The 12,323-nt window shown below is 43.6% G+C and overlaps 1 protein-coding gene across 1 annotated transcript in view; it reads left to right on the top strand.

Annotated features, from left to right (window-relative positions):
* Positions 1–2,808: 2,808 nt before the first annotated feature.
* LOC130490789 (fibronectin-like) overlaps positions 2,809–12,323 on the top strand; it is a 28,752-nt gene continuing 19,237 nt past the window's right edge. The window contains exons 1-6 of the mRNA XM_056864595.1: positions 2,809–2,947; positions 5,392–5,538; positions 7,478–7,642; positions 9,415–9,576; positions 11,075–11,221; positions 11,990–12,154. Of these exons, the coding sequence (XP_056720573.1) occupies positions 2,809–2,947; positions 5,392–5,538; positions 7,478–7,642; positions 9,415–9,576; positions 11,075–11,221; positions 11,990–12,154 (925 nt within the window). The remainder of the gene's footprint in view (positions 2,948–5,391; positions 5,539–7,477; positions 7,643–9,414; positions 9,577–11,074; positions 11,222–11,989; positions 12,155–12,323) is intronic.

The following is a 12,323-nucleotide window of genomic DNA, read 5'->3' as shown; positions in this document are numbered from 1 at the left end:
TCAGGCATCTCCAAGAATACAAAAACTTGCCATTTGTGATTTAAGGGATCTTTATTACCAGCTGTAATTACCAGGAAGCCACTGCCTTCAGTTTGCTAGACCTGAGCAAGACTGTCAACGACAGGATGATTTGGAGGTCATTAATTCAAGTTGGAAGGAGTTTGATGGTGCATAACATGCACATTATCAGCTGGTGGTTTTCACAGTTTGGCAAGTGATGTCTAAAAACAGAAGAAGACGGAGAATGTGCAACCAGTGCAGAACAGGGCAAGTGGTAATACAGTTTTACTAATATAATACTATATAACATAGTATTAGTAATTTTCGAGTTATAATCACATAAGAACACAAGAAGAGCCCTGCTGGATCAGACCAGTGTGTTAGCCAAAATGCTCGGTTAAGAATTATTATATGGGGGAATTAGCATTCAATAACCGGCACTGGACATAACCTGCAGAATCTAACCTGTGTCTACGGGAGTCCAAACCGTGATTCAAAGAATAAAGAGGAGTCAATGGTTTTAGTTTCAAGGATTTACTTATTACTTGTATGTACACAGACACTCAAATAACATGTACACAACAACACACAGAGGCTAGGAATTAAAGAGAGTAGTATAGAGATGTTTGCCAATGTGGCCGGCCCTCTGAAGACAGGTAATAGTGCACCTGGTCCAGAAGCGGAGACGTCTGGGGTTGTGTGGGCTAAGATACTGGGAAAGCAGGGAGGGGTTCCTGGGACTAGACCAGCGAGGCAGGAGGGGAGAGTGGTCAGGCTGCACAAGACCCAAACCAACAGAGTGACAGCAAGTATGCAAGGGGAAGACCTAAGGTAAGGTATGGACTATGGAGATCCCAGTTATACCCTTTCCTGGGGGCGGGTTGATGAGATTACCCCTTCGTGGTTCCCGTGGTGAAACAAAAGGTGATAATAACACTAATGGTCGGCTGCCGGGGTGGGGCAAAAGGGCAATTGAGACAAACTATTCTATTCCTACTGATTTGCGCAATTCCGGGAGGTCCGGGAGTCGTTCGTAGATGGGATTAATGAGCTGGAACAAAGACGCGTGCAGCTGGGTCCGGGGCCAGTCGCTTTGCATAGCTAGGGAGCGATCCTCCATTACTGCTATCTTGATGCTTTCCGATGGGCCATCAATCGTGCAGATAATGCGGGGAGGGGGGATTGGCGACGATTACGTGCTTGACAATTCCTTGCAAAATGGCTTCTGCTGGAACGGGCGCACAGGAAAATTGATTCCCTCTGGTTCACAGGAGGGATTGACCTGGCCGTGGTTCCTTGGCTGCCTGTTTCGCTGGATGGAATAGGAGCCCATTCAGTGGCGATTTGGGCTGGCGGTCACGTCTGGAAAGGTGGTGTCATGTATCTGTTGGGGTTGCCATGACCAGTCCGGGAGATTGGAAACCTGTTTGCTTACAAGTGGTCCATCTAGTCCAGCATCCTGTCTCACACAGTGACCAACCAGTTCCTCTGGAGGTCCAACCACAGGGCACAAAGGGCGAGGCCTTCCCCTGATGTTGCCTCCTGGCACTGGTATCCAGAGGCTTACTGTCTCTCAATGTGGAGGTTCCCTTTGGTCACCATGGCTAGTAGCCACTAGTAGACCTCTCTTCCTTGAATCTCTCTAATGCCCTTTTAAAGCCATCTATGCCTGTAGCTATCACTACACGCCCTGGCAGTGGCCCTTTTTGCATGGTCAATTTTGATGCTCGCTGAAAGCTCTTTTTAAAAGTCCGGCTTTAAAAATGCCTTTGCATGGTCCCGACGCAAAATGAGAAATTCCACTGCCCCCACTTGCCTGCTCCTTTGGTCCTGCTATTAGCATATGCATAGCTAATCCGCCGCTGTTGTTTTGCATTGTTTTTTTGACAGCGATTCTTCGCAGCAAACAAAAATGTTGTGTTATCTGTGCTCTTTTGTAATGAGAGCAGTCACTTCCGGAATGACGGTTTAGCGTGCAAAATTTTAAAAAATATGTGGAGCAATTCAGCCTGAAATGCGCAGCTAATTACCATGTAAAAAGAGCCAGTGAATTCCACATGTTAATCACATGTCCTGAATCTACTGCCCATCAGCTTCATTTGATACCATCAAGTTCTAGTATTTGGGGGGGAGGAAGAAAAAGTTCTCTCTGCCCACTAGGGTTGCCAGCTCTGGGCTAGGAAATACCTGGAGATTTTTGGGGTGGAGCCTGAGGAGGGCAGGACTTGGGGAGGGGAAGGACTTCAATGCCGTAGAGTCCAATTGCCAAAGCGGCCATTTTCTCCAGGTGAACCGATCTCTATCTGCTGGAGATGCAGGAGATCTCCAGCTACTACCTGGAGCTTGGCAACCCTACTGCCCACTCTCTCTACTCTGTGAAAATTTTAATAAAGTTCTATAATGTGACCGCTTACTCATCTTTTCCCCCCTAAACGGAGAGTACCCATAGTAACAGTTATAATAGGAAAGGGTGAAGGGCCTCAAAGAAGAAGGTCAGGAGTTACATTCAGATGTTATGTTCCTCGAGCTGTGACCACGTGAATGGAATGCAATTATCCCAATATGGGCAGTTGCCATTTCTTCTGAAAGGGCCAAAGTGTTGATTTTCTACCTTGATACACGTGCCCCAGACCCCAGAAAAAGGGAAGTATGAAAAGGAAAGTTTGGGTAATGTTATTCTGTTCAGATTGTTCTGTTCTTAAGGCTACTGTTCGAAAACGTTGGTAGTGACCCAATATTTATTCAGGTTCTGTTGACTGTGAAAACATCAGAAGTTTGGCATTGTGGGAGGTGGGAAGGAACGGCCAAATGAAGCTCATAAAGAGAGTAAGTCAGTCAGTAACGTGTGTATTCATCACACCGGAGTCCTCCGGAGCAGAGATGGCCTCCGTCATGGGGTTCCTCATGTACAGCTGGGTTCTTTTACCTTTCCTTACTGCTGAAGAAGGTAGGAAATATTCTCTGTGTCATTTCTGGTTTGTTTACCTTTGATTTCCATGGATCTCTTCTACCTGAACATAAATGGTGTGGGCTTGTATTTATGATTCGTTTAGAAACACCAAAAGGACAATCTTAAGGGGATATGATAGAGATGTGTTAAATCAATAGTGTGAAGATACCATATAGAGAACATTGATTAGACCCTCTCAGACAGCTAAGATTTGGTGGAGCTGGCTCATAGGTAAGTAAAGGAAGCAGAAGCTAGAGGGGAGCTTTCTAGCAAACATTTATGATTTATTAATTGAGAACATTTTGTAAAATCTTGCCCTTTCTCCAAGGAGCTCAGGTAGGGTCGCCAACTTCCAGGTACTGTACAAAGAGGCAGCACGTGGCTCAAAATAATAAACATCAATATCAAAAAACAACAACAATTGTGTTTATCTTACTGTCAAATGTATTGAAAACAGACCACCAAAACAAATGAAAAGTGTGTCAAAAACAAAATTATGAAAAAACCTTAACATCTTGTAGTATCAGATGGGGTTATACATGTGATGAACTATTCTACTAAGTTCTAATTCCTTCTCTAAAAGTGGTTGGGTCGGCAAACTGAAGAAGATTCGAAACGCGTCTTTGCGACGGACCCACCTTGGACCGCATTTTTGTTTTGTTACTATTGTGTTTGTAATACCACCATTGTTATGTATTGCTTACAACCACCATCATTGTTGTGTACTGCTTACAACCATATCTTTTTTTGTTTATATTCAGCCCGGGAGGCTTTATTTTTGTTTAGCTGTTCGGCTTTCCTATATTTTCAGCCTATTGGCACTGCCTTAAGCCCTGCGAGGCTAGCCCTGCGAGGCTATTGTGTGTGTGTTTTTGACACACTTTTCATTTGTTTTGGTGGTCTATTTTCAATACATTTGACAGTAAGATAAACACAATTGTTGTTGTTTTTTGATATTGATGTTTATTATTTTGAGCCATGTGCTGCCTCTTTGTACAGTTACCGTTATTTTCAGCATAGGTTCCTTCTTTCTCCAACTTCCAGGTACTAGCTGGACATCTCCTGCTATTACAACTGCTCTCAAGCCGGTAGAGATCAGTTCACCTGGAGAAAATGGCCACTTTGGCAATTGGACTCTAAGGCACTGAAGTCCCTCCCCAAATCCCGCCCTCCTCAGGCTTCGCCCCTCAAATCGCCTGCCAGTGGCAAAGATGGACCTGGCAACTCTAAGCTCAGGGCTGCATACTTTAGTCTCCTGTCTTTTGTGTTACCCTCACAACAATCCTGTGAGGTAAGTGAGGCCGAGACTATGTGACTGGCCCATGATCACCCAGCAAACATCCATTGTAGAGTGCAGTTTTCAACCTGGCTCTCCCAGATCTTAGACACATGAACACATGAGCACATGAACACATGAAGCTGCCTTATACTGAATCAGACCCTTGGTCCATCAAAATCACCGGCAGCAGCTCTCCAGGGTCTCAGGCAGAGGTCTTTCACATCACTTTCTTGCCTAGTCCCTGTAACTGGAGATGCCGGGGATTGAACCTGGGACCTTCTGCGTGCCAAGCAGATGCTCTACCACTGAGCCACGGCCCCTCCCCTCCCTACACAGTCCAACACTCTAACCACACTCATTTATATCCAAGTTACAATTTTAGGTCTCATAGGAACTAATAGAGTTACTGGGTGAAAGCACATGTATGACCTTTTATAAGGCCATAGCTTAATGCAGACACAAAACAACACAAAGAATTAGAATTTCCAGCCTCCAGGCGGGACCTGGAGTCCTCCTGGGATTCCAGCTGATTTTCAGACAAAAAGCTCCCATTAAGAAGAGGGCAGCTGCAGAGGGTAGATTCTATAGCATCACATCACCACTGAGCTCCTTCCCCTCCCCAAACTCACCTGGAGGTTGACAACCTTAGCTAGTAGAGTTCATGCTATATAATATGATTTGTTTTCTTCATTTATAACTAGGGTTGCCAGCTCTGGAAATCCCTGGAGATGTTGGGGGGTAGAGTCTGGGTAGGGCAGTGTTTGGGGAGGGGAGGGACTCAGCAGGATGTAATGCCATAGAATCCACCCTCCAGCCATTTCCTTCAGGGGAACTGATCTTGGTCATCTGGAGATGAACTGTAATAGCGGGAGATCTCCAGGTGTCACCTGGAGGTTGGTCACCCTATTTATAACCAACCCTCCTCTCAAAATGGGGACCTAAAGCATCTTACATCATTCTCCGCTCCTCCACTTTATCCTCACAACAACCCTGTGAAGTAGGTTAGGAAGGGTGTCGAACCAGCTCAAGGTCCCTCACCAAGCTTCCATGGCAGAGTGTGGATTTGAACCTGGCTGTCCCGAATCCCTGTCCAACACTACAACCCCTAGATCACTCTACATGAATCTTGTTTTTATAAGTGTATCTTCTGTTTCCATTTCAGTCCCTGCTCCCTGTGCCTTGCCATTCATTTACAACCGCATGGTCTATTCCTCTTGCACTGGCGATGGAAGTGAGAACAAGAAGCTGTGGTGTGCCACCACTGAAAACAATGACAAGAATCCCCAGTGGAAATATTGTGCCCTTACAGGTGAGGCATATGTGTTTATATTACTGATGTTGCAATAGGGTTGCCCGGTCCCCATTAACTATCTGCGGGAGCTTCCTTGTAGTGGTGGTGGGGGAGTGATTCCTCCAAAAACTCTATGGTTTCCATACAGTTTTTTGAGGGGCGTGCTAGAGCATCTCCATCACTTCCGGGGTAAACCTGGAGAGGACAGTATTTCACCACATGCTGCCATGTGCACGGGTGGATCACCTCCCCTTCAGCTGGCCTACTTCCCCGCCCCCTGCCTGCCTGGTGAAGGCTGGTGGGCAGGGCCTTTAATTGGCAGGCAATTGCCTGCCATTAACGGGCAACTGGGAACCCTATGCATGAGCTTAGGATGACTAACAGCTTTCTTGAAACCAACAGATCCTCGCTGCTCTCTGTATAAGTCTGTGAGGAACAAAACACTGAAAAAACATAGTTGCAGAAGTCCTCCCAAAGCACAGAATCATAGAATCATAGAGTTGGAAGGGACTGTTGGGATTTTATATTTGGTTCATATAGCAGAGTTTGCCCAGTCATGGAAGCGAGATATTGAGTGCAATAAATTCAGTCTTCCCAAGAAGTAAATTGCAAAAAAAAGAAAAAAAAAAGTAGAACTTACATTTATTCAGGTTCAGTTTGTTAACATTCTTATTGCAGTTGATAAAAGATAGAAAGCCTCATCTAAAGAATACATGTCCCTATACAAGTGGCTAGCTAATCCAGCGTCATGTGAGTGCGAGTATGATTGTTTGGTTTATGCAGGAGAGACCTGTAGAAACGTATGCCTCCTTTGCAGACCATGTGGAAAGAGCAGAGAGACAAAATGGCTTGCTGAGAAAGGAGAAGGAGGAGTTAGAGTGCAGCCCCCAAGTTCAGCCAAACAGCAACATCTCATTAAAGAAACAGCAACTACAAACTTAAGAGTAACATAGCGCCCCACAATGTCCAGGCATGCTGAGTCGCTCTCACTCCAACAGGGACCACCAGGGTCATCAAATCCAACCTCCTGCACAATGCAGGAAATTCACAACTACCTCCCCCCCACACCTAGTGACCAGAAGATGGCCAAGATGCCCTCCCTCTCATCATCTTAAGGTCACAGAATCAGCATTGCTGACAGATGGCCATCTAACCTCTTCTTAAAAGCCTCCAGGGAAGGAAAGCTTACCACCTCCCAAGGAAGCCTGTTCCACTGAGGAACCGCTCTAACTGTTAGAAAATTCTTCCTACTGGCTAGACGGAAACTATTTTGATTTAATTTCAATCCATTGGTTCTGGTCCGACCTTCTAGGGCAACAGAAAACAACTCAGCACCATCCTCTATATGACATCCCCTCAAGTACTTGAACATAGTTATCATGTCCCCTCTCAGCCTTCTCCTCTTCAGGCTAAACATATTCAGCTCCTTCAACCTTTCCTCATAGGACTTGGTCTCCAGACCCCTCACCATCTTTGTTGCCCTCCTCTGGACACGTTCCAGCTTGTCTACATCTTTTTAGCTATAAAAAATTGTGGTGCCCAAAACTGAACACAGTACTCTAGTTGAGGCCTAACCAGAGTGGAGTAAAGCGATACCATCACTTCGCGTGATATGGACAGCAGCGTCTTCTTGACTAAAGGAGAAGTGGCTTATAGTCCAACCCTGTGCAGGTTTACTTGGAGGCAAATCCCACTGCATTCAATGAGACTTATTCACTGCTAAATATCCTTAGGGTTGTTGCCTGCTGATTTCCCCCTTTATATACCCCCTTTACCCTCACACGATGTTGTAAGGCACGAATGGGCTAGGAATCCTATTTGCCTTGTAATGTGTAGCTCTGCTTTGAGTGTTCTTGAATCATACGCTCATCCTTCTGAAAGACTGTAGAAAATGCAATTCAACAAACCACTGGGTATGTCTCTGTACACATGATCTCTAACTCTTGTCTTTCTGTAGAGTACGGAGGTAATACTGGCGGACAGGCCTGTGTCTTCCCTTTTGACTACAACGGTCGGACATTCTACTCGTGCACCAATGAAGATGAAGAGATGGGAAGGTTCTGGTGTGCCACAACAGGGAGCTATCATAAACATGGGAAATGGAGCTACTGTGCTGATAAAAGTAGGGAAATTGTGGCGGTTCATTAGATGGATGTGTGTGTGGGCCAGGGAAGGCTGTTGGGACAATGAGGAAATAAGTGGTTGGTCTCTTTGAGCTGGTGCAAAGAGAAATACAGAGGAAGCACTATTCAGAATAACAATGAAGTGGTCATTTGCTGTGATAAGTGATAATAAGAGTTGGGTTTTATACCCCACTTTTTACTACTTCAAATCAAATGTATTTAATACAGTCCGAGACCAATAAAAATAGAATCAATTCAATAAGTCAAACTTCCAGAATATCAATTAATTCATGATAACTCACAGAATTATGCAATATCTTATTAAACTTATAGCTAAAAAGCATATATCCTGCTCACCCAATTTTCCTAATCTTGTAGGCTAAAAGTCAAAAAGGGCAAGACTCCAGTAGCACCTTAAAGACTAACAAAAATATTTTCTGGTAGGGTATGAGCTTTCGTGAGCCACAGCTCACTTTTTCAGATACAGCTAGAATATGAATCCATCGGTCTTTAAGTAGAGGAACAGTATGTAAATGTGAATCCCATCAAGCCTGCTATTCACATTTACATACTGTTCCTCTACTTAAAGACCGATGGATTCACATTCTAGCTGTATCTGAAGAAGTGAGCTGTGGCTCACGAAAGCTCATACCCTACCAGAAAATATTTTTGTTAGTCTTTAAGGTGCTACTGGACTCTTGCCCTTTTTGACTACTGCAAACAGACTAACACGGCTACCCACTGTGAATCGCAGGCTAAAAGTTATTGCTAAAAAGCCTATGTATGGTTTACCAGAGATTTCTTAATCTTATAGGCTATCCAACCAAATTTGGCGACCTTAAAAGTGATCTCTCAATTCTTATCTGCTAGCATTAGTGAGAGGAGAGTCCTTCTATTATTACTGGGATGGCGGGAAATTATGGGGGTAATCAGAATTTCCCTGATATGACTATAGATCTTACAATAAAAAAAGGGTCTCGATATTTCCATCTCCACATAAGCATGCACATTCTGTAGATGGTAATCCTCTATATCTACCTTCAAGAATCGCTAAGGGCAGCAAGCATATCATACCTTAATAAGGTGAAATTCCTTCTATGATCAGGGTTATCTAAATGCTTTACATAAGGCATTCTCTACCTTTCAAGGAAAATCAAACTGGCTTACAATCTCCTTCCTTTCCTCTTCTCACAACAGATCCCTTGTGAGGTAGGTGGGGCTGAGAGAGCTCTAAGAGAACTGTGACTCTCCCAAGGTCACCCAGCTGGCTTCATGTGTTGGAGTGAGGAATCAAATCCGGTTCACCAGATTAGTGTCCACTGCTCATGTGGAGGAGTAGGGAATCAAACCCGGTTCTCCAAATTAGAGTCCATAGCTCCAAACCACAGCTCTTAACCACTACGCTATGCTGGCTCATCAATAAGGACTCTCTCAGATGTAAACTTGATTAACACATAAAGCATCATTCTTGGAGGGCTTTAAGAGGGGAGTAGACATATTAATGGAGGAGAGGGGTATTCATGGCTATTAGTTAGAATGGATACTGGTCATGCTGCATACCTATTCTCTCTAGTATCAGAGGAACATGCCTATTATTTTGGGTGTGGTGGAACACAGGCAGGATGGTGCTGCTGCAGTCGTCTTGTTTGTGGCTTCCTAAAGGCACCTGGTTGGCCACTGTGTGAACAGACTGCTGGACTTGATGGGCCTTGGTCTGACCCAGCAGGGCCTTTCTTATGTTCTTATGCCTACACTTTCTCCCTTCTTCCAGGACTGCATGCAAACCAAATGGGATCATGTGTCTTCCCTTTCATGTACAATGACAAATGCTACTCCTCTTGCACAACAGCTGGGTCATCTAGCGGGAAGCTCTGGTGCTCCCTCACCAGCAACTATGATATAGACTCCAAGTGGACATACTGTGCTCCTACAGGTAAGGAGGGAGGGACAAATAAACGGGCATATTTTAATTCACAGTGGCATATTTTAGTTTGAGGTTTAGATGGTATTGTGGAAGTTTTTGCAGAGAGATTAAGGGTAGGAAAGGAATATGATGGTATCCTATTGCGCTTCCCACTCTTTACCCAACAGCGTTTACAACTAATTAATCATCATCTACAAGCCCAAAAAAATTCAGCAGACATGAGTACTAAATTTTTATTAAAGGATAAAGTCCCGGATGTTACTGAGCATATTGCTGAGTATCTTGCTATTGTTAGAGAGAGAGAGAGAGAGAGAGAGAGAATGAATGGTGGTATAGCATAAGAACTGTGACTATCAATATGTACCCGTGTATTTGACATTAAAGGGTTTTGATGGAATTATCTGCTAGTTATATGAGAAGGACACATTTAGCAATTTTATTGAAGCAGCTGGACAGCTCATAATCGAATATGATTTTCATTTTGGTGTTTGTATTACTGCATGTTAAAATGCTGTTATTATGCGAATAAAGGTTTATGTGTGTGTAGGAATATGATGGGCTAGAAAGATATTTGGCTACCATGTTCAGAACCACAGGTTTATGGTAATGAAAACTGAATATTTTTAACACCCAAACAATATGAAAAAGAAAGGCAAATAAACCCAACATTGTGCAAAACCAAGCATAGTTCAGATGTTGCAGTCGCCTAGGCCCTAGAATAATTGAGGCTGAATTTTTGGAGGAAAAAAATAATTCAAGAAAGGACAGAGCAAAGATATTTGGAGAACCGAAACTTTATTGGTTGGACTTGTCCCTCTTTGTTGTCACATGTGTATTTCCCCAAATTTGTAAATCTACTGTCACCCTTTGTCAAATACTGGAATTACTGTAAGATATAATTGTGACATGCAACAAAGGATATTAGAGGTCTTCCATTTGGTGATTTATTAGTAGTTGTATGATGTTGATGAAACATGTTAAAAATAACTCTCTGTGTAAAATTTAGGAAATGGGGTGATTGGTAATAGTTCAGTGAAGTGAAAATTAGCTTATTAGGGTTGCCAACTTCCAACTGGAGATCTCCCGCTATTACAGCTTATCTCCAGGTGATCAACTGGAGAAAATAGCCACTTTGGAGGGTAGACTCAATGGCATTATACTTTGCTGAGATTTCTCCCCTTCCCAAACCCTGCTCTCCTCAGGCTCCACCCCCAAATCTCCAAGTATTTCCCAACCTGGATCTGCTAACTCTATAGTTTATATATATATGAAGTTCCATTTATATTGTGCTTATCTCACTGAACTATGGCTTTATATAGTGTTATGTGGTGTTCTGTAGTCTGCCTAACTCTCTGACTGTTATGTTTGATATGTATCATGCAAAAGAGATTGTTTTATTTTAAAGAAGTAAAATAATAAAAAAACTTCACCCAGCGCTCATCTTGCTAGACTCTTTATTATCATCTCTCTTTAATCCTTGTTTCCCTGCCCTATGTTTCCTTCTCAGAACCCCGCCCGTGCCACTTTCCCTTCATTTTAAAGGGGAAATCCTACTCTAAATGCACCAAGGAGGGAGCTGGGGATGGACAGCTGTGGTGTGCCACAACAGCTAACTATGACACCGACGGTAAATGGAAGGCATGTTCTCATCTAGGTAAGGGATGCGGTAGTTGCAAGTCTCTGTTCTATTCAACCTGGAATCCAGATAGGGTTGCCAGCTCTGGGTTGGGAATTACCTGGAGGTTTGGGGGGGGGCAGAGCCTGGGGAAGGCAGAGTTTGGAGTGGGGAGGGACTTCAATGCCATGGAATCCAATGGTCAAAGTGGCCATTTTCTCCAGGGGGACGGATCTCTGTCACCTGAAGATCAGTTGTAAAAGCGGGAGGTCTCCAGCCACCACCTGGAGGTTGGCAACTCTAAATCCAGAGTTTAAAAAAAGAAAGATTGAGTTACTTAAAAAAAGCTAGCTGATACCAAAGAAAGGTCAGCCGCTATGTAATTTCACATTTGATAAATCAAACCAAAACGACATTGCGAGCCTTAATCAATTATAGGTGTCAGGACAGTATGACAAAAGAAGAAGAAAAGGGAAATAAGTTAACCCCAAATGAATTGAATTACGAACCAAAAAGGTTTAAACAATATAAATGTATGGTCCTTGGTATTCATACACATTTGTGAGGCTACTATTTGGGCCAGGATCTGTGTTTTTAAGGAATATTGTAATGAGTATACATATTTTCCTACGTTTGTTTAGATTTATGCTTTTAACTTATAGATGTTGAGCCCATACATTTATATTGTGAAGACTGCATGAACAACACCTGGTCTGTCCATATGGACAGCTTGGAAACCACTTTTCTATTATGACCAACTGCCACTAAATTTATCCTCTCTGTATTCTGATTTCCCCATCGCTGTAGAGTATGAAGGGAGCTCCAAGGGTCAGCCGTGCGTCTTCCCCTTTGCCTACAAGAACCGCACATTCTACACCTGCACCGATGAAGATACTGAGGACGGGAGATTCTGGTGCGCCACCACTGGCAGTTATGACAAGGATGAGAAATCGAGCTACTGTGCAGACACAAGTAAGTTCACCGGGGTCCGCTTCGCTCACAAGCTGTGCTCAGATATTGGGCTATAGAAAAAGAAAAAGGTCAGTTCATTTCAGTTCGTCAATTTATATGCCACCTTTCTGCCTCATCAAAGGGCCCAAATTGGTTCATGGCCCATAAAATATAACCATCTCTAAAACCA

This window comes from Euleptes europaea, chromosome 18 (genome assembly GCF_029931775.1).
Source record: "Euleptes europaea isolate rEulEur1 chromosome 18, rEulEur1.hap1, whole genome shotgun sequence".
In the NCBI taxonomy this organism is placed as follows: Eukaryota; Metazoa; Chordata; class Lepidosauria; order Squamata; family Sphaerodactylidae; genus Euleptes; species Euleptes europaea.
This window is presented reverse-complemented; position numbering and strand designations above follow the sequence as displayed.